This window comes from Pan troglodytes, chromosome 13, assembly GCF_028858775.2.
Source record: "Pan troglodytes isolate AG18354 chromosome 13, NHGRI_mPanTro3-v2.0_pri, whole genome shotgun sequence".
NCBI classification, from domain to species: Eukaryota; Metazoa; Chordata; class Mammalia; order Primates; family Hominidae; genus Pan; species Pan troglodytes.
In genome coordinates, this window is record NC_072411.2 from 104,571,592 (window position 1) to 104,598,687 (window position 27,096).

The 27,096-nt window shown below is 38.4% G+C and overlaps 1 protein-coding gene across 7 annotated transcripts in view; it reads left to right on the plus strand.

Annotated features, from left to right (window-relative positions):
- Nucleotides 1-26,689, plus strand: part of BMPR2 (bone morphogenetic protein receptor type 2) — a 192,128-nt gene extending 165,439 nt beyond the window's left edge. For 3 of the 7 annotated variants that reach the window (XM_024355021.3, XM_063791564.1, XM_063791565.1), the window contains 4 exons: nt 515-651; nt 11,035-11,207; nt 13,571-14,850; nt 18,612-19,239. In XM_024355021.3, the coding sequence (XP_024210789.2) occupies nt 515-651; nt 11,035-11,207; nt 13,571-14,850; nt 18,612-18,859 (1,838 nt within the window). In that variant the 3' untranslated portion in view covers nt 18,860-19,239. Of the gene's footprint in view, nt 1-514; nt 652-11,034; nt 11,208-13,570; nt 14,851-18,608 lie in introns of all 7 variants that reach the window. The other 4 variants (XM_054680084.2, XM_063791562.1, XM_063791563.1 and 1 more) reach the window with 2 other exon arrangements.
- The last annotated feature ends 407 nt before the right edge of the window (nt 26,690-27,096 follow it).

Consider the following 27,096-nt stretch of genomic DNA (forward strand, 5'->3'; position numbering starts at 1 on the left):
TCTAAGCAAAACATTTATTAATAATGCATTAGACTGGGCATGGTGGCTCACGCCTGTAATCCCAGCACTTTAGGAGGCCGAGGCTGGTGGATCACCTGAGGTCAGGAGTTCAAGACCAGCCTAGCCAACATGGTGAAACCCTATCTCTACTAAAATATGAAAATTAGCTGGACGTGGTGGTGTGCGCCTGTAATCCAAGCTACTCGGGAGGCTGAGGCGAGAGAATCACTTGAACCCGGGAGGCAGAGGTTGCAGTGAGCCGAGATCATGCCACTGCACTCCAGCCTGGGCAACAGAGTAAGACTCTGTCTAAAAAAAAAAAAAAAAGAAAAAAAATCATTAAACCTACAGCAAGGTCTCTTTAGGATTTCCAAATGTGCCTGAAGGGGTTGAAAAAATAAAAAGATTGTGACACAATTTTTTTTGCTTACTTGGTATCAGAAATACCCCTGTTATTCTATCATTTATGATAGTTAGAAATTTTATTCTGTCATTCTTTTCTACAAATCCACAGGGGAATCCGTACCAGAGTACCAGATGGCTTTTCAGACAGAGGTTGGAAACCATCCCACTTTTGAGGATATGCAGGTTCTCGTGTCTAGGGAAAAACAGAGACCCAAGTTCCCAGAAGCCTGGAAAGAAAATAGCCTGGTAAGAAAAAACTAAGTTATTAAAGAGAGGACTTATGACTGAATATGTTTTAATGTTGTTTGAAACAAAAATAGACTGTTAATAACGTTAATAGTTTTTGGAGTTGCCTAATGCCACAAATCAAACTTGATTTTTATGATGTTTTCAAATTTTTCAATATGAAAAAAAGTCAGTTTTTAGTTCCATTTTGTTTTTTTCCAAGCTTAAAATACTATTTAGAGAGAATAACTAATGTGTCATAAGTTTGCCAGATTAGGTAACAGCTGGATAAATTAACATATTAATATTTTAAATATTATTGAAATTCTATCTTACTCTCTTGAGAATAGTACCAAAACTGTTAAGTAGTGCAGGCTTACATAACCAATGGCTAATGAAAATTTAGGCTAGACCTGAAAAAAACCAAGGTGCAGCCTATGAATTCTGCTAATTATTAAAAATATAATTCGGCTGGGTGCAGTGGCTCACACCTGTAATCCCAGCACTTTGGGAGGCCGAGGCGGGCAGATTGCCTGAGCTCAGGAGTTCGCGACCAGCCTGGGCAACATGGTGAAACCCCACCTCTACTAAAATACAAAAAATTAGCCGGGCGTGGTGGCGTGTGTCTGTAGTCCCAGCTAGTTGGGAGGCTGAGGCAGGAGAATTGCTTGAACGTGGGAGGCAGAGATTGCAGTGAGCCGAGATCACACCACTGCACTCCAGCCTGGGTGACAGAGCGAGACTCTGTCTCAAAAAAAAAAAAAAGCATATATATATATTTATATACATATATATTTATATACATATATTTATATATATGTAAAATTCACAACAATGAAATATCTCAAGTCCCCTGCCATTTGAGTAAGTTGTTGTTACAACACTGAAAACATCTTACAAATTAACAAATATACACTCATATAATCTTTTAGTATAAATAGGATAATCTAATTATCTACTATCATTTCTGAAGTTTATTTTTTTACTTAAACACATTTTTTTAATGTCAGTACCTCTAGATGTATCTATTTCTCTCCATTTGGTCAGTATTCTATTGATAAAATCATATAATGATTCTATTGGATGATATATGATAATTATTGTATTAAAAAGGAAAAAAACTACCTCTCCCTACTATCACTCTCCGTAAGTAACTCCCTTTAGCAATCTTTTGGGTTTTTTCTCTTCCAAAGATTACCATTATAACTTCAAATACTCTATCTATTCTTAAGTTATCTCTCATTTACTTTCTCCCAGTTTGTAATATTCTATTATTAAATGATTTATGTTTTGTCTGTAAATTCATCTAATATTTAAATACAATAACGAGAAATTTTTGGTATTATGATTATGTAAGCATTCACTGCACAACAAAGTATTGTGCTTGGATTTATAGGAAATAAAAATTCTACATTAGTTACTAAAATCTCCCCTGCGCTTTGGGGAGAATGTTTCAAGTTATCATCCATCACTTGAGCCCAAGGGTTTGAGGCTGCAGTGAGCTATGATCACACCACTGCCCTCCAGCCTGAGTAAGACCCTGTCTCTTTAAAAAAAATGTCATCAAGTCTCAGCTGCCCAGGAGGCTGAGGTAGGAGAATTGCTTGAACCCCAGAGGTGGAGGTTGCAGCGAGCCGAGATCGTGCCACTGCACTCCAGCCTGGGTGACAGAGTGAGACCCCATCTCAAAAAAAACAAAAAAAAATTTAAAAAGTCATCATCAAATGATTTCTTTTTGGTTTCTTGTCATCTTTCTTTGTCTTGTTTTTAGGCTATACTCAGAAGCGCATTAAAAATCTCATGTCATTCTTTCTTGTAAACGATTGTTTTTTTGATGAAGTTCCTCCTTAAGTAATGTGTATTAGTATGTGTATGGTGGTAAACATTATGAATCCTTGCATGTTTAAAAATGTTTTTATCTTGCCCTCACACTCGAGTAATAATCTGGCTGGATAATAGTTTCAATATCATAATTATTTTCTTCACAACTTTGAAACTACTACTCCATCATTCTCTAGCCTACAATCTCCATGTGCTCTAGGCCCTAGTCTCCAGTCTAATGAGAATATCAGTGCCATCCTGAATCATTTCATTGCTTTTTGTTTTGTTATGTTTTTGTTTTATCCTCTTAATTTTTTTTCTCTGTAAGCTTTTAAGACTTTATCACTAGAATTGTGAAATTTCACCTTGATGTTTGTAGGCATGGATCTTTACACACATTTTGCTTGGCACTGGGTAGGTTTTCAGTTTGAAAATTCAAAAGTTTCTTAAATTCAGAGGAATTTTCTTTTTTCTTTTTCTTTCTTTCTTTTTTTTTTTTTTTTTTTTTTTTTTTTTTTTGAGACAGGATCTCGCTCTGTCATTCTGGCTGGAGTATAGTGGTGTGATCATGGCTCACTGCAGCTTTGAACTCCTCTGCTTAAGCTATTCTCCTTCTTCATCTTCCTGAGTAGCTGAGACTTCAGGTGCATACCACTTTGCCTGGCTTTTTAAATTTTTGGTAGAGACAGGGTCTCGCTTTGTTTCCCAGGCTGGTCTCAAACTCCTGAATTCAAGCGGTCCTCCTACCTCAGCTTCTCAAAGTACTGAGATCATAAGCATGAGCCATCATGCCTAGCCTGGTATTTTTTTAAAATTATTTCTTACCTTTCAATTCTTCCTTCTGGAATTCCCACTAGACAAATATTGTACCACCTGACATTCTAAGAATCATTTTTTTCTTATATTTTCCATTTTTTCTCCCTCTATGTTTTTCTTCCTCCCGTCCCCCTCCCCTCCCCCTCCACCTCCCCCTCTGCCTCCCCCTCTGCCTCCCCCTCCCCTCCGCTTCCCCCTCCCCCCCGCTTCCCCCTCCCCCCTCTTCCCCCCTTCCCTCCGCTTCCCTCTCTCCCCTCCTCCCCACTTCCCCTCCTTCCCCCCTTCCCCTCCCTCCTCCCCTCCCCACACACCTGGCCTCCCTTACTACATTTTTCAAGATTTACTCAGCTTTATCTTCAAATGACCCATTTAGTTTTCACTATTACCCTTGTATCAGTTATCTATTCATTAAAGTTTTAGCTTCCACGATCATAATTATATTTCCAGAAACTTGTTTGCCTTTTCCATAGCAATCTGTTCTTATTTCCAGAATGTAATAAGAGTGATTCATTCTGAAGGTGTTGTTTTTATGCTTTATACAAATTAATTTTCTTGACTATAATAAAAGGACAAAAAGTGAAAAAATAAGCAACTTAAATTATTTTACTATATATTTTCACATTTCAATTTTAGATTGTCTTGGTAGGACTAAAATAATATTTCCATTTTGGATCCTGATTTAAGTGGGGTGATGTCATGTCAGAGACAGGCTAGAGACACATTATAGTTTCCATACAGATTTAGAATGAGCACTGTCTTCATTGGTTATCTTAGTCAGTAGGTTACTTTCAAGTTTGGCTTCTGTTTCAAGTCAGATTGAAATATTTAAGTATGTGGCAATTAAAGAGCCTATTGTCAAGCACATACGTCCAAGATTGCTTCCAAAACTACAGTCCCTGCTATGGGAACTGGGACAGATTTTTGAGAGGTCCCTGATAGCAAATGAGAGGCTGAATACTTTACTAGGATTAATTAGAGGTGCCAGCCTCACAATAGAGTATCCCTAAAAGAAAAATCTGTGAAATTTTATTCTAGTAAAATACAACTTCATCTTCCTTAAATTGTTTTATTTCACCAGCGCAAATGGGATCTATTATTTTGAAATATCTCTCGGCAACCCTATCATTATGAGATATGCATCATATGCATATTTACCTGAAAACTTTTTACTTCCAGTATAGAGTAGGTTGCCAAGTAAGGAATTCATAATACTTGGTTCACTTCCAGGGAATCCATTTAAATCTAATGTGCTACAGTCAATAAACTGCTTCTCTGCGGTGACAATACAATACTAGAGTTAGGTAGCAAGTACATAGTTCATAAAAAGAGAAAAATGCAGCTATGTCTAAAGAAGCCATTTTTGCTTTCATAGTTGCATTGAGATTAAGAAACATTCCTTTAGTAGTAAAACTCAGAATCTTTCAAATATTAATGAATATAAAAACTAGCTTTAATTTTATAAATTGCCAGGGACTCAAGCATAGTTTAGTCAATAAAGGGGGGAAGAATAGTTTCCTGATAAAAATGAAAGCATAGAAAATAGTCTAAAGGAAATACATGAAAATGTTAAACCATAGTTATCTCTGAATATTGGGTTCATAAATGACTTTTTCTTCCTATATGTTTCAGAATTTACAGTAAAAATGAACTACTTTAACAATCACATACACATGGTTTTGTTTTTGTTTTTGTTTGTTTTTTTGAGACGGAGTCTCGCTCTGTCACTCAGGCTGGAGTGCAGTGGCGCAATCTCAGCTCACTGTGGCGTCTGCCTCCTGGGTTCAAGCGATTTTTCTGGCTCTGCCTCCCGAGTAGCTGGGACTACAGTCACGTGCCACCACGCCTGACTAGTTTTTGTGTTTTTCGTAGAGATGGGGTTTCACCATATTGGTCAGGCTGGTCTCGAACTCCTGACCTCATGATCCACCTGCCTCAGACTCCCGGAGTGCTGGGATTACAGACATGAGCCACCGTGCCCGGCCGGTTTTTTGTTTTGTTTTGTTTTGTTTTGTTTTTGTAAAGACAGGGTAGTTGCCAAGACTAGTCTTAAACTCCTGGCCTCAAGCAATCCTCCCACCTCGGCCTCCCAGAGTGCCGGGATTACAGTCATGAGTCAGCATGCCTGGCCCCCACACACAGCTTAAGGCTTTTGTTTTATGTTAAAATATTTTAAATTGGTAAAATAAAAAATTATAGGCCACGTTTATTTTAAAGTAGCTTTTTTCCTCCTACATAAAATTTTCAGGTATAATTTGTTTAACTGTACTACCATTCTTCATGTTTCCCATTCTTTTCCAGTTTTTTGTCACCCATACTATAGTGCAGGGGGATAATAATAGCTCACTGTAGCCTCGAACTCCTAAAGTGCTGGGATTATAGGTATGAGCCCAGCCTCTTTTCCAAATGTTTATACTCCATTTCTTAGTCTGTCTTGAATTCTTTTCTCTCCCCTGTTAAAATCACTTGCCTGGCTTTTCTTTATTCCTTAGTGTTAGTTTTGTATAACCTCTTGTAATCAATGGTTTTATCCTAATATATTTTCACATAAAAGGTGGCAACTTAGCCAGGCACGGTGGCTCACGCCTGTAATCCCAGCACTTTGGGAGGCTGGGGCATGTGGATTACTTGAGGTCAGGAGTTCGAGACCAGCCTGGCCAACATGGTGAAACCCCATCTCTACTAAAAATACAAAAATGAGCTGGGTGTGGTTGTGCATGCCTGTAATCCCAGCAACTTGGGAGGCTGAGGCAGGAGAATCACTTGAGCCCGGGAGGCAGAGGTTGCAGTGAGCAGAGATCATGCCACTGCACTCCAGCCTGGGCGACAGAGCAAGATCCATCACAAAAAAAAAAAAAAAAAAAAAAAAAGGCCAGGCACGGCAGCTCATGCCTATAATCCCAGCACTTTGGGAGGCCGAGGCGGGTGGATTGCTTGAGATCAGGAGTTTTAGACCAGCCTGGCCAACATGGTGAAACCCGGTCTCTACTAAAAATACAAAAAATTAGCCGGACATGGTGGCAGGTGCCTGTAATCTCAGCTACTCAGGAGGCTGAGGCAGGAGAATCACTTGAACCTGGGAGGTGGAGATTGCAGTGAGCCGAGATTGCACCACTGCACTCCAGCCTGAGCAACAGAGTAAGATTCCATCTTAAAAAAAAAATGCGGCAACTCTTCCTCAGTTTATGTTTGCCCTCTGGTCTTTTTAAGAAATATATAGTACATTTCAGAAGAAACTACCAGTTCTTTTCACATAGTTTTAGTTTTTCCATTTTCTCTTTTGGACAAAATCTATAGACTTCTTCTGTGATCTAGAATTCAACATTTTACATACTTTTTCGTCTGACACAACCCACATTAAGAAATACAACTTCAGCCAGGTGCAATAGTGCACACTTGTAGTCTAAGCTACGTAGGAGGCTGAGGGAGGAGTATCGCTTGAGCCTAGGAATGTGAAGCTGTAGTACACAATGATCCCACCTGTGAATAACCACTGCAGTCCAGCCTGGGCAACATGGTGAGACCCCATCTCAAAAAAAAAAAAAGCAAAGTTTACATCATTACATATAGTATAATACTTAACGTTACCACCTACTCAATGTCCTAGTGTTTTCTATTCTAGTCTAGAGCATTTCAGTTTTGGTTAGAGTTGTTTGTTTTAAACCACTGAGCTGATTTTATGACCCACCCATGAGATCCAACTTAACGTTTTCCTTCCTTTGGGTAGGAAAGATTGAAAAAGTTCCTTGTTTATCTTTTCTACTTTTTTTTCCCCCCTACTTGTCTTTCCTCATCAGTGTTAATAATGCCACTCCCTTTAACTTATTTACACAAGCATTAAGGTATCATTATTTACCTATTCCTAGAGTTAGAGTCCCCTTTCAAAGGACGCATCAGATTTTGCCTGAATATTTATGTTTTCACTTCTGATTTATTCTCAATTTTTGTACATTTAAAGAGCTATAATTGATAAACTGCATGTATTAAAGTGTACATTTAGGTGTGTTTTGATATATGTATACACCCATAAAACCATCATCACAGTCATGATTGTGAACATGTCAATTACCCCCAGAAGATTTCTTGTGCGCTTTCGTAATCTCTCCTCAACTTTCTCTATCCCCCATGAGTCCCCAGGCAACCACTGATCAGCTTTCTGTCACTAGAGATTAGTTTACATTTTCTATAATTTTATATAAATGGAACATATAAATGTACTGTTTTTCTGGCTTCTTTCAGTATAATTATTTTCAGTTATAATTAACTATTAGTTATAATTATTCATGTTCATTATTAGTTATAATATTATTATTAGTTATAATTATTATTCATGTTCTTATGTGTAGCCATAGTTTATTAATTGCTAAGTAGTATTTCATTGTATGCATATGATACAGTTTGTTTGTCCATCCACTCGTGATGGATATTTGACTTATTTCCGGTTTCAACTTTTATAAATAAAGCTGCTATGAATATTCATGTACAAGTCTTTGTATAAACATATGGTTTCATTTACTTAGGTAAATATCTAAGAGTAGAGTGGTTGAATCATGTGGTAGGTATATGTTTAACTTTTTAAGAAACTGCCAGTTTTTGTGACCGGGCGCAGTGGCAGAGTTCAAGACCAGCCTGGCCAACATGGTGAAACCCCATCTCTACTAAAAATACAAAAATTAGCCGGGTGTGGTGGTGCATACCTGTAATCCCAGTTACTCGGGATTGAGGCTTGAGAATCGTTTGAATCCAGGAGGCAGAGGCTGCCGTGAGCTGAGATCGCACCACTGCACTCCAGCCTGGGCGACAGAGCAAGACTCTGTCTCAAAAAAAAAAAAAAGAAAAGAAAAGAAAAAAGAAACTGCCAGTTTTCTAAAGTGGTTGTGCCATTTTACATTCTGGCCAGCAGTGCATAAGAGTTCCAGTTTCTCTGCATCTTTGCCAACATTTGGTATTGCCAGTCTTTTTAATTTTAAACATTCTTTTTTGGGGGGTGGTGGAGGGAGTACAGAGTCTCATTGTATCACCCAGGCTGGAGTACAGTGCTGCCATCATAGCTCGCTACAGCCTTGACCTCCCAGGCTAAAGTGATCCTCCCACCTCAGCCTCCTGAGTAACTGGGACCACAGGTGTGCACAACCACATCCAGCTAATTTTTAAAAATTTTTGGCCAGGTACAGTGGCTCACGCCTGTAATCCCAGCACTTTGGAAGGTTGAGGTGGGCGGATCACGAGGTCAGGAGATCAAGACCATCCTGGCCAACATGGTGAAACCCCATCTCTACTAAAAATACAAAAACAAAATTAGCCAGGTGTGGTGGCGGGTGCCTGTAGTCCCAGCTACTCGCGAGGCTGAGGCGGGAGAATGGCATGAACCCAAGAGGTGGAGCTTGCAGTGAGCCGAGATCGCGCCATTGCACTGCAGCCTGGGCGACAGAGCGAGATTCCCATCTCCAAAAAAAAAAAAAAAAAAAATTGTAGAAATGGAATCTTGCTATGTTGCCCAGGCTTGTCTTGAACTCATGGCCTCAAACAGTCCTCCCACTGCAGCCTTCCAAAGTCCTGGGATTACAGGCATGAGCCACCATGCCTAGCCTAGATTTATAATTATCATTTTATGCTTTTCTCTCTTAAAAAAGGAGGAGGCTGGATGTGATGGGTCTTGCCTGTAATCCCAGCACTTTGGGAGACCTAGGCAGAATGATCATTTTGGCACAGTGGTGCCTTAGCCAGGCACAGTGGTACTTGCCTGTCGTCCCAGCTACTCAGGAGGCTCATGTAGGAGGATTGCTTAGGTCCAGGAGTTCAAGGCTGCAGTAACCTGTGATCATGCCACAGCACTCGAGCCTGGGCAACAGAATGAGACCTCTTTTTTTGTTTTTGTTTTTAAAAAGGAGTTACAAACCAAAAATATAATAATAGTGGCTTTTATAGTTACCTAAGTAGGCTTTTGGGTTCTACTTATTATCTAATGTCCTTTGAGGGACTCCCTTTAACATTTCTTGTAGAGCATATCAGCTTTTTTTTTTTTTTTTTGAGCCAGAGCCTTGCTCTGTCGCCCAGGCTGGAGTGCAATGGCGCGATCTCGGCTCACTCCAACATCCGCCTCCTGGGTTCAAGCTGTTTTCCTGCCTCAGCATCCCAAGTAGCAGATGTAGATATATACAAGTCTTTGTATAAACATATGGTTTCATTTACTTAGGTAAATACCTAAGAGTAGGATGATTGAATCATGTGGATGTTTAAAAACAAACCTAGTCTGTTTTTAAAAAGGGAGTTAAAACCAGCTTTCCCCTGGCCAGGCGCAGTGGCTCACGCCTGTAATCCCAGCACTTTGGGAGGCCAAGGCAGGTGGATCACGAGGTCAGGAGTTCAAGACCAGCCTGGCTAACATAGTGAAACCCCATCTCTACTAAAGATACAAAAAAAAAAAAACTTAGCCGGGCGTGGTGGCAGGCGCCTATAATCTCAGCTACTCAGGAGGCTGAGGGAGAAGAATCACTTGAACCCGGGAGGCGGAAGTTGCAGTGAGCAGAGATCGTGCCACTGTACTCCAGCCTGGGCAACATTGCAAGACTCTATCTCAAAACAAACAAACAAACAAAAAACTAGCTTTCCCCCAAAGGGAGACTATTATAGGGAGACTATTGTTCATTGCTAATAAATAGGAATACTACAGAATGGGACTGTTTTTGATACTACTGTTTTGGAACTAGTTTAAAGAAGAGATGTCAGTAAGTTTTAAGGTTTAAATGAGGCACTCTTTTTTTTATTCTTTTGAGGCGGAGTCTCACTCTGTCACCCGGGGAGGAGTGCAGTGGCACGATCTTGGCTCAGTGCAACCTCTGCCTCCCGGGTTGAAGCAATTCTGCCTCAGCCTCCCAAGTAGCTGGGACTACAGACGCATACCACCATGCTGGCTAATTTTTTTTTTTTTTTTTTTGAGACAGAGTCTCACTCTGTCACCCAGTCTGGAGTGCAGTGGCATGATCTCGGCCCACTGCCTTCATGGTTCAAGCGATTCTTCTGCCTCAGCCTCCTAAGTAGCTGGGACTACAGGCGCATGCCACCACACCCAGCTGATTTTTGTATTTTTAGTAGAGACGAGGTTTCACTGTATTGGCCAGCCTGGTCTCGAACTCCTGACCTCGTGATCCACCCGACTTGGCCTCCCAAAGTGCTGGGATTACAGGTGTGAACTACCACGCCTGGCCAATTTTTTTATATTTTTAGTAGAGATGGGGTTTCACCATATTGGCCAAACTGGTCTCAAACTCCTAACCTCAGGTGATCTTCCTGCCTCAGCCTCCCAAAGTGCTGGGATTATAGGCGTGAGCCACTGCGCCCAACCAAGTATCCTTAACTGGGGGTAAAGGAGAAAAGCTCACCTAGAGATAGAAGATAACCAAATGTCCCCAAGTTCCATCAAACTCAAAACTTACTTTTGAAGCAGAATTAGTGGCTATTGATTGACATAACGTAACTGAATTAGCAACAATGACCTAAACCTGTGCCCTTGAAGAAACATCTGCGACTTATTGTTGCTTTTACTTTTATGAATAATTCTTCAAGGAGTTAAGGTAAATCTTGCTTGCTTACTTGTTCATCACCTTTTGAGCATGTTCCGTAATCCTTGAAGCCTAAAATATGTTATTAGAGCTATGTAAAATACTGGTTAAGGTAATTGATTTTTCTTTTACCTCATGTGGTAAACTGAAAAGCTCAATACATTTTTTTTTTAAAGACACATGGTTTGACATGTACTTTGTCTTACAGGCAGTGAGGTCACTCAAGGAGACAATCGAAGACTGTTGGGACCAGGATGCAGAGGCTCGGCTTACTGCACAGTGTGCTGAGGAAAGGATGGCTGAACTTATGATGATTTGGGAAAGAAACAAATCTGTGAGCCCAACAGTCAATCCAATGTCTACTGCTATGCAGAATGAACGGTAAGACCCTAAGGGGTGTGGCATCTATCAATCAGTATTAGAAACTGAGACCCAACAAAGAATAGAAAATAAATACTTTTAAACCAGACTAATAGTTCAATGATTACCTCATACAGTCTAAAGTTATCATTTTTCTTTCAATATTCCTATTCTTCTATTGAACATTTTTGTTTGGTACAAGTGCAAGATGAAATCTGCATTTTTTAATATGTAAAGGTATAGTGAAAGAAGTTAGTCTTTCTCTATTTATGGTCCAACTTTCCTGCAATAATAAAGGTAAAATGTTTTTATAACTCCAAAAGTTCATAAGCACTTCTATATAAATTGTCTCATTTATCCTTTGTTGTTATTCCTTCTTCCTCTGCTTTTTTTTTTAAGTAAATGGAACTATGAACTTGCCTATCTAACCACTGTTTCACTGACACTAAGGTTTGTAGACTTCCTGTCTAATGCTCTTTCTTATAGAATATACTACTACTACTTTTACATGAAAGCAATTCAAAGGTCTTTCTGTTCCATCATTAATATTATTTTACAAGACATTTTCTTTGTTAGAACTATGATTTTTGGTTCTAAATAGAAAGGCTTTTTAAAAATTCCTACAATTTGGAACTTTCTACGTCTGTATTTCTTTTTTCCATGTTTGGGGTAAAAAAGCCTTTCTATGACTTTGTCATTTTGTCTAATACATGTTTAAAACTTTCAGAAAGGCATCCAGGAAAGGGTTACTGGAGAAAATTGAAATAAAAATAAACTCGATTCTTGAAACTTTTTTTTTTTCTGTGTGGTTTTTGTTTTTTTTGTTTGTTTGTTTTTGGAAACCGTGTCTCACTCTGTCCCCCAGGCTGGAGTGCAGTGGCGTGATCCTGGCTCACTGCAACCTCCGCCTCCCAGGTTTAAGCGATTCTCCTGCCTCGGCCTCCCGAGTAGCTGAGATTACAGTCACGAGCCACCACGCCCAGCTAATTTTGTATATTTATTAGAGACAGGGTTTCACCATGTTAGCCAGACTGGTCTCAAACTCCCGACCTCTGGTGATCTGCCTGCCTTGGCCTCCCAAAATGCTGGGATTATAGGCGACAGGTGTGAGCCACCGTGCCCGGCCTATTTTCTGTTCTAATTTGTGAAAGCTATTTGTATTAGCCATAGGTGAAAAATTTGGTTTGCACTACTTTTGTATAGGTCAAATTAGTTTCAAATATAAACTCTTATACCTTGTATATCAGCAAATCAAGAAAGTTAGACACTGGCAATTCTAATTATAAATTTTCTCACTTTACACATACCTGAGGACAGTCTTCTGCTTTTATCTCCCCTCATCTCTGTATTTCCCATGTCCTCTAGTATGATGTTTATACCTCTCTCAAAAGTCAGCTAAAGCTTTTATTTTGAATGCTTTCAAACTTTTCTTGAATGGTAAGGAAAAAAAAACCTTGATGGCCCACCTTGATTTGGCCACTTTTCGCCTCCTGTGTCATTCGGCTCAACCTTCTGCATGCATCTTCTCATCTCCAGTCTCTACTAATAATTTCCTCAAAATTATAATTCATCCCATAGTTACGCTAACTCTAGGTTTTATTTTCCTGAGTCTTACCCTCCATGTCTCCTTAGCTTCCTTTTCTTGTACTGTATAACAATTTTTTTTTCTTCTTTTCCTTCTATCATCTCCCTTATAAATAACTGTCACTCCCAAGGAATGACAATGACAGCAAAGAACCCATGATAATTGGAGAGCAGTTCTGAATCTTTGATCCTTTATTTGAACATCATATTCTGCCTTATACCTTAGGCTCAAGGACTTTTACTGATATGACTCAGACTACCCCAGAAAGATATGTGCCATTACTAGGGCATGCCTCTTAATGGAGGCCTTTGGAACAACCTAAAAGCTTATATTCTTTTTACTATTTGGCCATTGGAACTTAATTGATAACATACCTTTTGAGTAGGCACTATGCATCTAGAATTATGGAAATACAGTAAACATATACCGTGGTTCTTCCTCTCATAAAACATAACGTCTGGTTGTATGAATATACATTCCATAAATATATATTTCATGATGTTATAAAACTATAGGGGAGATTTTTTAATTAACTTATAAACCAAAATAATGAACATTTATAAAAATTATATCTCATCCACATACATTTTTCAGTAGGCTTAATTCACGTAAAACTAACACTTATCAAGTTATTAATTGACACTTGATTATTTGATTAGACTTTTTAACCTTTAGAAAAATGTACTTTTGGAAGAAAATGAAAAACAACTCAGACTTTAAAATCAGAGGTGTTAAATTTGGAGAGACAGTTTGTCATAAGTGTACGTTCTCAATGTGATACTTTTTTTCTTTCTTTAAGCAACCTGTCACATAATAGGCGTGTGCCAAAAATTGGTCCTTATCCAGATTATTCTTCCTCCTCATACATTGAAGACTCTATCCATCATACTGACAGCATCGTGAAGAATATTTCCTCTGAGCATTCTATGTCCAGCACACCTTTGACTATAGGGGAAAAAAACCGAAATTCAATTAACTATGAACGACAGCAAGCACAAGCTCGAATCCCCAGTCCTGAAACAAGTGTCACCAGCCTCTCCACCAACACAACAACCACAAACACCACAGGCCTCACGCCAAGTACTGGCATGACTACTATATCTGAGATGCCATATCCAGATGAAACAAATCTGCATACCACAAATGTTGCACAGTCAATTGGGCCAACCCCTGTCTGCTTACAGCTGACAGAAGAAGACTTGGAAACCAACAAGCTAGACCCAAAAGAAGTTGATAAGAACCTCAAGGAAAGCTCTGATGAGAATCTCATGGAGCACTCTCTTAAACAGTTCAGTGGCCCAGACCCACTGAGCAGTACTAGTTCTAGCTTGCTTTACCCACTCATAAAACTTGCAGTAGAAGCAACTGGACAGCAGGACTTCACACAGGCTGCAAATGGCCAAGCATGTTTGATTCCTGATGTTCTGCCTACTCAGATCTATCCTCTCCCCAAGCAGCAGAACCTTCCCAAGAGACCTACTAGTTTGCCTTTGAACACCAAAAATTCAACAAAAGAGCCCCGGCTAAAATTTGGCAGCAAGCACAAATCAAACTTGAAACAAGTCGAAACTGGAGTTGCCAAGATGAATACAATCAATGCAGCAGAACCTCATGTGGTGACAGTCACCATGAATGGTGTGGCAGGTAGAAACCACAGTGTTAACTCCCATGCTGCCACAACCCAATATGCCAATGGGACAGTACTATCTGGCCAAACAACCAACATAGTGACACATAGGGCCCAAGAAATGTTGCAGAATCAGTTTATCGGTGAGGACACCCGGCTGAATATTAATTCCAGTCCTGATGAGCATGAGCCTTTACTGAGACGAGAGCAACAAGCTGGCCATGATGAAGGTGTTCTGGATCGTCTTGTGGACAGGAGGGAACGGCCACTAGAAGGTGGCCGAACTAATTCCAATAACAACAACAGCAATCCATGTTCAGAACAAGATGTTCTTGCACAGGGTGTTCCAAGCACAGCAGCAGATCCTGGGCCATCAAAGCCCAGAAGAGCACAGAGGCCTAATTCTCTGGATCTTTCAGCCACAAATGTCCTGGATGGCAGCAGTATACAGAGTAAGTGGAGGGATCATATAATCTCTCCTGTGTGTCTTTTGGGGCCATTTAAATAACTATTTAGAATCAACTAATAGATATATTTCAACTAGTGATTATTTACCTTTACCACTTTTGTAAATGATCCATTTGAGGCGGGGCACAGTGGCTCACACCTGTAATCCTAGCACTTTGGGAGGCCAAGGGAGGTGGATCACCTGAGGTCAGGAGTTCAAGACCAACCTGGCCAACATGGCGAAACCCCATCTCTACTAAAAAATAAAAAAAATTAGGCCAGGCGCGGTGGCTCATGCCTGTAATCCCAGCACTTTGGGAGGCCAAGGCGGGCAGATTACTTGAGATCAGGAGTTCAAGACCAGCCTGGCCAACATGGTGAAACCCCGTCTCTAAAAAATACAAAAATTAGCCAGGCGTGGTGGTGTGCACCTGTAATCCCAGCCGAGATCATGACACTTCACTCTAGCCTGGGCAAAAAAGCGAAACTCCATCTCAATAATGAAATAAAATAAACCATTTGGGCCAGGCGTGGTGGCTCATGCCTATAATTCCAGCACTTTGTGAGGCCAGGGCAGGTGGATCACCTGAGGTCAGGAGTTCGAGACCAGCCTGACCAACATGGTGAAACCCCGTCTCTACTAAAAATGCAAAAATGGCCAGGCACGGTGGCTCATGCCTATAACCCAGCACTTTGGGAGGCTGAGGCAGGTGGATCACGAGGTCAAGAGTTCAAGATCAGCCTGGCCAAGATGGTGAAACCCCCGTGTCTACTAAAAATACAAAAAGTTAGCCGCGTGTGGTGGTGGGCACCTGTAATCCCAGCTACTCGGAAGGCTGAGGCAGAGAATTGCTTGAACCCAGGAGGCGGAGGTTGCAATGAGCCGAGACTATGCCACTGCACTCCAGCCTGGGTGACAGAATGAAACTCTGTCTCAAAAAAAAAAACACACACACAAATTAGCTGGGTGTGGTGGTGCCCACCTGTAATCCCAGCTACTTGGGAAGCTGAGGCAGGAGAATCGCCTTAACCCAGGAGGCGGAGGTTGCAGTGAGCTGAGATTGCGCCATTGTACTCCAGCCTGGGCAGCAAGAGCGAAACTCTATCTCAGGAAAAAAAATAAATAAGCCATTTGGTTGGGCCTCAAAGGTAATTAGACTATTGTAAAGAAAAAAGTAATATTTTTGTCATTGATAATTAAAAAGTCAGTGTCACAATAGTCAGAATAATTACCCAATTTAATATGTGCTTTATGTGGCTGCTGCTTTATAATGCAACTCACATACTTGCTATGAAAAGTTGAAATAAAGTAAATACAGTTCAAGAGCTCCAAGTAATGTTATACCAGTATAATCTTTGAAACATTTTATTGCATATATTAATATTGATTATGTCTGCATTTAGGTTTTATCAAACTAACCTTAATAAATCTTAAAGATCCAGAGAAATTTTGGGAAAATTACTATAAAGAAACTGTAGGCTAGGCACGGTGGCTCACGCCTGTAATCCCAGTGCTGTGGAAGACTGAGGTGGGTGGGTCACTTGAGGCCAGGAGTTCAAGACTAGCCTGGGCAACATAGCAAAACTCCATCTCTACAAAAAATTTAAAACTTAGTTTGGTGTGGTGGTGTGCGCCTGTAGTCCTAGCTACTTGGGAGGCTGAGGCAGGAGGATCACTTGAGCCCAGGTGTTCAAGGCTGTAGTGAGCCATAATCATACCACTGTACTTCAGCCTGGACAAGAGAGTGAGACTCTGAAAAACAAAACAAAACAAAAAACTAAGATTCTTCTTAGTTTCTTAGTATCATCTTTTTCAAGAGTTATGTGTTGTTGAGTCTCTCACATACCTACACTTTTTTTTTTTTTTTTTTTTTTTTTGAGACAAGGTCTCACTGTTGCCCAGGCTGGAGTGCAGTGGCAAGATCATGGCTCACTGCAGCCTCAGCCTCCCGGGCTCAGGTCATCCTCCCGCCTCAGCCTCCCAAGTAGCTGGGACTCTATACCTATACTATGATACTATGAGCCCCATAGCCTCGTAGGCAAATAACTTAAATTGATGTTTGATTTCTTGCCCTAAAGGGATTGCAACACAAAACGGGGGAGCTTACCAAAATCTGTAACAGTTATTGTTATACAAAATGATTTATTTTATTATTATTGTTTTTTATTTTTTTATTTTTTATTTTTTGAGACAGAGCTTACTCTGTCGCCCAGGCTGGATCATGCAATGGCACAATCTCGGCTCACTGCAACCTCTGCCTCCCGGGTTCAAGTGATTCTCCTGCCTCAGCCTCCCGAGTAGCTGGGATTACAGACATGTGCCACCATGCCCTGCTAATTATTGTATTTTAGTAAAGGAGGGGTTTCGCCATGTTGGCCAGACTGGTCTGGAACACTGGACTTCAGGTGATCCACCCACCTCAGTGTCCCACAGTGCTGGCATTACAGGCGTGAGCCACTGCGCCCAGCCTATTTCTCTTTTAGACTAAGGCATTTATGAAAAAAAGTTATGTTTTATTGTCAAGGGCTACAAAATGGGCTTGAAGGAAGGATACAGGTCTCAAAACACAGTCAGTAAAATTTAGCCCCTTGCTTGAGTGGCTTGTATTACAGATCAGTTGACAGACCCTTATTGCAGGGCTCTGAGTCAGTAAGACATCGTGTCAGATAGGCCAGGCATGGTGGCTTACACCTGTAATCCCAGCACTTTGGGAGGCTGAGGCGGGCGGATCACCTGAGGTCGGGAGTTCGAGACCAACCTGACCAACATGGAGAAACCCAGTCTCTACTAAAAATACAAAAGTAGCCAGACGTGGTGGCACATGCCTGTAATCCCAGATACTTGGGAGGCTGAGGCAGGTGACTTGCTTGAACCTGGGAGGCAGAGGTTGCGGTGAGCCGAGATCATGTCATTGCACTCCAGCCTGGCAACAAGAATGAAACTCCATCTCAAAAAAAAAAAAAAAAAAAAATCTTGTCAGATATAGGAAGAGGAAATTATTAGAATGTTTGTACTCTAATATTTCTGTTATTCTTCTGAAAAATATTGTATGCCAGGTGCCTTTAAAATTTGATCCAGGCTGGGCATGGTGGCTCACACCTGTAATCCCAGCACTTAGGGAGGCTGAGTCGGGCACATTGCCTGAGCTCAGGAGTTTGAGACCACCCTCGGCAAGATGGTGAAACCCCCCATCTCTACTAAAATACAAAAAATTAGCTGGGCATGGTGGCATGCGCCTGTAGTCCCGGCTACTTGAGAGGCTGAGGCGTGAGAATCACTTGAGCCCGGGAAACAGAGGTTGCAGTGAGTCAAGATCATGCCACTGCACTCCAGCCTGGGCTACAGAGTGAGACTCCATCCCAAAAAAAAAAAAAAAAAAAAAAAAATTTGATCCACCTTGAGCATTAAATACAATTAAATACAATAATTAAGTACATTTTACCAAGTTAAGATCGCTACCAAAACCAGAAGATTTGAGAATACAGCTGAGAAGTTTAAATGTTCTCCTGTGTTTTGTGTGTGTGTGTTTTCCCTTGCCTTATAAAATAAGTCAATCAGTTATTAAAACATTTGGGTTAAAGAGTCTCAAAAATAAGTTGGTTAAGCTTTTCCTAGAAAAACATTGTCTGGCATTATGAATTTCAAGAAATGTTCATTAGCACCCTCCTGAGACATTGGTTTGACCTTTTCTTGAGTTACATCCCTTACCCGTTATTTCTTAAGTTTGTTAAATAGCTCATTTTTCTGCACTTTTATTTTCAGTAGGTGAGTCAACACAAGATGGCAAATCAGGATCAGGTGAAAAGATCAAGAAACGTGTGAAAACTCCCTATTCTCTTAAGCGGTGGCGCCCTTCCACCTGGGTCATCTCCACTGAATCGCTGGACTGTGAAGTCAACAATAATGGCAGTAACAGGGCAGTTCATTCCAAATCCAGCACTGCTGTTTACCTTGCAGAAGGAGGCACTGCCACAACCATGGTGTCTAAAGATATAGGAATGAACTGTCTGTGAAATGTTTTCAAGCCTATGGAGTGAAATTATTTTTTGCATCATTTAAACATGCAGAAGATGTTTAAAAAAAAAACAAAAACTGCTTTATCCTCCTGTCAGCACCCCCTCCCACCCCTGCAACAAGGACTTGCTTTAAATAGATTTCAGCTATGCAGAAAAATTTAGCTTATGCTTCCATATTTTTAAATTTTGTTTTTTAAGTTTTGCACTTTTGTTTAGTCTCGCTAAAGTTATATTTGTCTGTTATGACCACAGAGTTATATGTGTGTGTATCAAAAGTGGTCTCAAAATATTTTTTTAAGAAAAAAAGCAAAAACAATGTATTGCTGATAATCAGTTTGGACCAGTTTCTTAAGGTCATTAAAACAGAAGCAAATTAAGACAGGTTTGACTGCAGTGGTGTCTGGTATCCATGTTTTATTTCTGGGCACAAGCTAGTTTTTATGTTGATACGTTCCTGAACATATTATCTTGTTGGACATCTTTTCTCTTGTGTTTTGTTTGAATGTGCAATAGTTTATAGGCCACAAATAAGCTTTCTTGTAAGCTCTCTTCCTAACAGGGCACATATTCTTCCATAATATAAACACTTTTCTGCCCCATCTCCCATACTTTTGAAGGTCAGTTCTATGACAGTGAATTTTGCACAGGAGAAGCAGCTACCTGATTTCTTACTTTCTCTCTCCTTATGATGGAGAATACAGAAACATTGTCTGAAAGGGCTCTAAAGAAGGAACTACCAAAACCTGACTTGAAATGCCATTTCTTTTAACCTTCCAAATCCTAAATGTTTCCTTCCAGGCATTTTAATAAACTTATTTGCTTCTGGTTTTGGGAGTTCATAAGAGAGAATAGAACAAAATACAGGACATCAAATATTAGCCATTTCCCATTTTATTTTATTTTTCTATGTAGGTTCATGTTCCATGTTCATTTATTTAAGAAATACATTTTTATTGGTAAGCTTATAGAGCTACACTTATGGAATTTTTAAGTAGGTAAATAAATGGTTAAGACAAAATAGTGTTATAGCCTTCATTCTCTGAATAGGCCATCTTTGACTCATAAAATTACACTTACTGTTTATTATAACTTCAGAAGTAATTTATAGTTCTGAACCTATAGTGTCTTTTACCCTGTTCCCAAGCAAAGACTGGTGACTTTATCTGAAAATGATTCCTCTTCCCATGACCTAAAACACTGTGAGGAAAAATCATTCAAGTGGCATGCCAAGTCCCTATGAAGGAAGGGCTGCTATCAAACCTACCTTTTTTGAGCAAACTGAGACTAAACTTCTCTCTTTTCAAAATTGTGTTATCTTCCTTAATCCTATTTTCATAATTTTTCCTTTTGCCAGTTTTTCACATTATCTTTGATATGTGAGCAACATTTATTATTTACATTAGAGTATACCTTTTAGTAATAACATGACTTGAAATCATATTATTTTTAAAAGCCCTTTGCTTCTTTCATTACTTATAATCTCCTCTAAAACAACCTCTGCATGTTTTTTTTAAATAAAGCACTTTCTGTCAAATAATGGACTTTTTCTAAACAAATTATTTTCTATTAATTTGCAAACTGATGATTTCACTTTTTTTACTTTTTTTTCGATTATGAGAGTACTTAGTAAATGTTATATAGTTTAGTTCTAAGATAGTTCCAGGGATTAAAAGGTTAAGAGGAAAACACAAATCACCAAATTTCTGATTTATGTTTTTATCTCCTGAACAATATTTTCTCACTCATATTCCTCTATCTTATCACTTAGCTAAAGACAGCCTAAATTTCCCAATTTTCTGTCCAAAATATTTGTGATTTACTTGTATATAAGCCTTCTCATTTGCCATGTGCTGTGATCTTACAAGTTAGATGTTACTATACCTACCATTTATTCAGCTGGATTGCTGAACACAGTTCTGGATTCATAGAATTAAGAATATCTTGTTAGTGCCCAGGATTTCCACGTTTTGTGTTTTATTGGCCCTTTTCTTGATTCAGCCCCTTAATCGATTTTCAGTCTTCTGGCACGTAATTTTTTTCACAGTTATTATTCTTCTATTAACAAATTATTTTTATCTTTCCTAGTACATTTTCACTTAGTTCTCTTGCCCTTAAATATCTTTCACATGCATTTTAGGATATTCTTTTCAAATATTTGTAGGACAACTTTGAATCAAAATAAATTATGTTCCTTCTCCAATTTGAAGCATTGAGGATAAATGACCATTTGAGGTCTAACTGATCTTTTCCTGCCAGAAGAGTTATCTTACATTCTGCTATATTTGTATTTGGGCCAGTTGATTGTAGGTTGTCCAACATTTTTTAATATTGGGAAAATTATGATAAAATGCTTTAAAAATTAATATGCCAGATTAAAGTAACTGAATAGTTTACTATTTCATTCAAGCATGTTTAAAACAAATAATTTCCTTTCACCAGTTTTTCTTAGTAAACTCCTGAAAAAGTAGGAAAGGTGGAAAGTATATATCATTTTTATAAATTTTAAATTGTACATCAGACTTTTAAAATCTGTAATATACAAGCAAGCAAAATTATTTTAAATGACTTAATTGTATGCTAATACTCATCTGATAATAAATGCTTCTTAAAGTTGACATTTAACTGCTATCACAAAGTTTTATATGTAGAAAAGTGGGGTCCTTTTGAATAAAATATTCAACTAAAAATATTAAAATTTATTTCACTGGATGGTAATGTAACCTTAAAAGCATCATAATAGGTAAAGTCTAATATTAGTTCCCTTAACAAAATCCTAACTGTATACCAGAATTAGGTCACTGAAAGAACTTGATTTGAATTACGTTTAGACAAAAATGATTTAATTGTAAATTCTTAAAACTTTCTAAATGCATAATTGGCAAAAAAAAAAAAAAAAAAAAAAAAACCCCACTGTTACCAGTGTAGGAAGTTACAAGAAGGCACATACTGAATGCTGAAGTATACATATGCTATTTCTCTTAAACCTCAGAGCAACCATATGAGCATTGTAATTAATATTCCCATTTTACAGATGAGGAAACTGAAGCTAAGAGAAGCTAAGTAATATGCCCAAGGTCCACATCTAGTAACAGACAAAGCTGGGATTTCAGTCTATGTCTGCCTCTCTCCACATCTCTTTCATCCATACCACACTGCCTACATGCCATATGACAGGATGTGTAATGGGCTAACGTTTATTTAAAAAGTTCAGGCCAGGTGCAGTGGCTTATGCCTATAATCCCCGCACTTTGGGAGGCTGAGCCGGGTGGATCATGAGGTCAGACGTTCAACACCAGCCTGGCCAAGATGGTGAAAACCCGTCTCTATTAAAAATATTTTTTAAAAATTAACTGAGCGTGGTGGTGGGCGCCTGTAGTCCCAGCTACTCAGGAGGCTAAGGCAGGAGAATCTCTTGAACCCGAGAGGTGGAGGTTGCAGTGAGCTGAGATCGCGCCACTGCACTGCAGCCTAGGCGACAGAGCAAGACTGTCTCAAAAAAAAAAAAAACATAAAAATTCAGTCACTATACTCTGGCACAATTTTCATTTGTATATGAGCCAAACCACATACCTTAATGATTTGGGAAGTTAGGCAAATGTGAGCTATGTAGACATATCTATGCTGATTGTTGCTTGAGAAATAATTACTAATTCTAGACAAAACTCAATCCTATATCTTCCATCATGAATCTTAAAATCATTTCACTTCACTCCTAACATTTCTTACATTGCAGAACTAATGGTAAAGTAAATTTTACGGAAAAAGTTAAGATAGCTTTGGGAACAGAGACCTTTCCCTAAATTGATTCCATAGCAGATTTGGGGGAATTAACAAAGAATTTCAGTCTCATCAATCCTTTGAATCCATCTTCAAAACTTCTGCTTTTAATAACTTTAGAAAATTTACTAATCTATAGAACTAATTGAGTAGGATATAGGAAGGATACAAGGATATAATGTCCTTTTTATAAAAGAGTTTAGTATAGCTTCTTTACATGTATCCACTTGTTCCAGAAAATGTGCATTGGTTCTGAATGTGAAAATATTTAAAGAGAGAAAGGAACACTCGAGTAAGTGTGGGCTTCAGTGGGAATTATCACAAAACATTGGCAAGTATTTTTATTTAAATTATTTTCAAATTTGACTTCTACAGCCAAATGGAATTGGTAGGCTGTAGCTGTTACACTGAAATTTCCAGTCTTTGTAAGTGCCTCCTGAAAGTCATTTAAAATGGAAAAATATTTCAATGAACTTTTCCTTTTTTCATATTTATGGACATGAATATTTTATTGGAGATCATTAACTCCTAGAATTTGAGATTATATTTCCATACAACATTTTATAAAGTTATGTTGAACTTACTACCTGTTATGTGCAGGTTATTATGTAACTATTCACAGATTGCTTCATATATTGCTTTATCTTCCCAGCTAACTTCTTAAAGTTAAAATCTGGACACATATGTTGATTATCTAGACCAGTCATTCTGGAAATTGTAACACTCCCACATAAACCCCAGGAGACTTTTTCAGAATGCAATGTTTCTAAATGTACTGTTACTGGCAGTTTACTCTCCAGCATATAGGGTTGCATTTTAACTTTTAAATTATGAACTGTGCAAACTTTACCCAAAACTATCTTGCATGATTCCCTCCTAAATATATTCCTTGATTAAGTAAATCTGGCAAATCACTGTTTGAGCTAGTTACATAAAATTTGTTATCAAGAGAAGGCTTTTCTACAAGTTTCCAGATTAACATAAAGAGAAGAGGGAATCACAGGGCATTTAAGTGCACCTTCCCATTACTTTCCTTAAATCACCTCATAGTTAGGCTGGGCGCGGTGGCTCACGCCTGTAATCCCAGCACTTTGGGAGGCCGAGACGGTGGATCACGAGGTCAGGAGACTGAGATCATCCTGGCTAACACGATGAAACCTCATCTCTACTAAAAATACAAATAATTAGCCAGGCATGGTGGCACGCGCCTGTAGTCCCAGCTACTCGGGAGGCAGAGATAGAATCGTTTGCACCCGGGAGGCGGAGGTTGTTGGAGTGAGCCGAGATCGCGCCAATGCACTCCAGCCTGGGCGACAGAGTGAGACTCCATCTCAAAAAAAACAAAAAAAAAAAACAAAAAAAATCACCTCATAGTTTATGTCTGACTTACTCCAAACCTCAGTTATCTGATTTGTAGTCTGTGTCAGGAAAGTTTTCTTCATATCTATTCTGTCTCCCTCCTCTTTGATTTTAAATTTTTTTCTTTCACCCAGTAGGACAAAAAAGAGCAGTTGGTCATCATCCCCAATATTCTTAGTCTTCAGTATGCTTCAGGCCTCTCAATGAACACTTAAGTCTCAATTCTTCAGACAAAATTGCTTAAGCTCTTTCTCCTCAGTCCTATTTTAATGATTTTATATTTAAGAATACAGAATTATATTTTCTTTTATATTCAAATTCATTACTCCAGTTAAGTAATAGTTTGATAGTTTGATAGAATCGAGAGTTAAGATGTTTCTATTTGAAAGTGGATTCAACCATCAGACCACCAGCAAATCGGCACTTAATTTTTGTGTTATCTAACATTTTCTATTGTGGAATTTTATGATTTTATATTCTCATTAGTTATAACTAAAAAGCCATGCACAGAGAATTGTATATCATTTTGCCATTAAAATTTTTTAACATATTGCAGCAAGCTTAGTTTTATGATTGAGCCACAACCTTTTACATATTTTTTTGTATGAAATATTAAACACTAAATGCAAGATTAACTTTCAAAAGCAAACCCTACATTAATCAGGTATTATCTATGGACATTTTTGTAGACCACTTTTGAAATACTTATTATTTTGCAACATAGACTGGACTATACAACTTTCATTTAACTTTTAGGTGACTGATTTAAGTTGAGTGTGCATATAGAGAAAAACCTAGAAATTTATCTCGTGGCAGATACATTTGAAAGTACTTCAGAAGAATTTATGCTGTATATTAAAACTAGGCTCAAAATAAATCTATCATATCTTTAAAAGTCCAATTCTGTTATTACTGTGATGTTTGTAGTGTTACTATTAAACATTGTGAACATACACATTTTTAAAACAACTTGAAACCCATTTTAAAATCTGGGTAAGAGAGAAGGAATCTTCAGAACAAAATCACATCATTAGGGTGTCCAGTTTATGATTGAATTTTTAAGCAAATTACTGTATTTGAAACTACAACTTGATTTGGTTTTCAGTTTTAAAAGGCAACATGTGGGTTTTATCCATTTTATTTATACCTTTAGATTTCAGAAACATCTTCATGTTTTAGATGCATTCTACAGACATCATATTACTTAAAAACTCAGGGCCCCTTTCATCCCTTTGTACACTGAAAAAGTTCAATTGTTAGCAAGTAAGCAATTAGATCCAGTTGAATATTTAAAGTGTTTGTTGCACAGTTCATTTAATGTTTCATCTTATTTGACTTTTTCACATAGATATAATATCAGATTTCATTAATTATAAAAAGTTGCCCAGTTCTGTAATTACTGAACAGAGGGAATGACTCAACTAATTGGCTACATGTTGCAACAAATTTAGGCCTTTAGAATTGAAGCACTGACTTAAAACGACTTACATTTCTGTTCTTTGGTCAAATGACCATACATGATATGGGACAAATTGTTTCATTTTGTTTGTTTTTTAATAAGGGAACTTGGTAAAGTAGTTCCTGTCAGATAGGATTTTCTCAAGAGACAATTTAACATTATAAAGCCTTCTAAAAGTGAACTAAATATTTTATAACTTTAGTAATAGCTTGGATGGTTTTGAGAAAATAACCTGTATTTATCACATTGTCAAACAGAATTTTTCTTTGAATCAGACAAGTTCAAGCTCTAAATTGATGTGCTATATACTTAAAATCCTAGGAAGTTATCTGTAACCAGTCTCTTGTCTCAGGCTCTTCACCTTGTTACCAATCCTCGTAAGTATGTAAAGGAAACATATTTTTAAAGAAGCTTAACAGTAAGAAAAAATTACTAAAAGATGCAATTCAAAGATAGGTCCCAGTTTAACATTGAATTGCTTGACTTCTGTGGCTTTTCTTTTTCTGGCCACATTTATTTATTTAAGCAATTTTTGTATGCCTTGTTATTTCATTTCCATAGAGATTATATTGTATCAGTGTTTATGTAAGCTGGAATCATCCTCAGTTTTTTGCTGATAATTTTTCAAATAAAGATACATGGATAATTGTAAAATACACTAACTCTTAGGGTGTTGTAGTAGCTGAAACATGGAGATGTGTAGCTGTCATGCTTTTTCTGAATGGACAGGAGAAACATAAGCTACAGAGTATTCACTTCTGAGGATGCTTTTCTGGAAAAAGAAAGGCTAGAAAATACTCGCACTTCCTCAGAACCCTCTTTCTTGTTAACGGGTATCTTTTGTTGGTGTGTTTTGCTCTTACATTACAGATAGACTATCATATATGACTTTATGAATAATTTCAGTTATTTTGCTTTTGTATAAGCTGTCTGAAGCCTTGCTATGCTGTATAAGTTGTGTTTGATGGATCAGTGTGAGTATAAAATAAAGCAAATCACTTTTCTTTTGTATTATCTATGGATGCCACTATGAAAGCTGACATTAAGCCACTAAAGAGTTTTCTATGAATAAGTGTAAGTAAATGCTTTGATATATATAAACCTAAATAAAAAGATTGTATTGATACAGAGACATTGGAGAAGGAGATTTTAAGGCAGTTCTTCAGGTTTAAAAAGGCTTGCTGTAAAATGGTGCATTATTCCGTTTATTAAAGATCATATTAATGACAATAGTAATTGTGTTTTTTTATTTTAAGAGGTCACCAGAAATTGTTAGTATGATAATTAGGGAGTTTGCACTAGAATAGTAAATGTTCTATCTAATATGACTTTCATAACTCAGTATGATACATCAAAAAAAAAAAAAAAAAAAAAAAAAACTAAATAGGCCGGGCGCAGTGGCTCACGCCTGTAATCCCAGCACTTTGGGAGGCCGAGGCGGGTGGATCACGAGGTCAGGAGATCGAGACCATCCTGGCTAGCACGGTGAAACCCCGTCTCTACTAAAAATACAAAAAATTAGCCGGGCGCGGTGGCGGGCGCCTGTAGTCCCAGCTACTCGGGAGGCTGAGGCAGGAGAATGGCGTGAACCCGGGAGGCGGAGCTTGCAGTGAGCTGAGATCGCGCCACTGCACTCCAG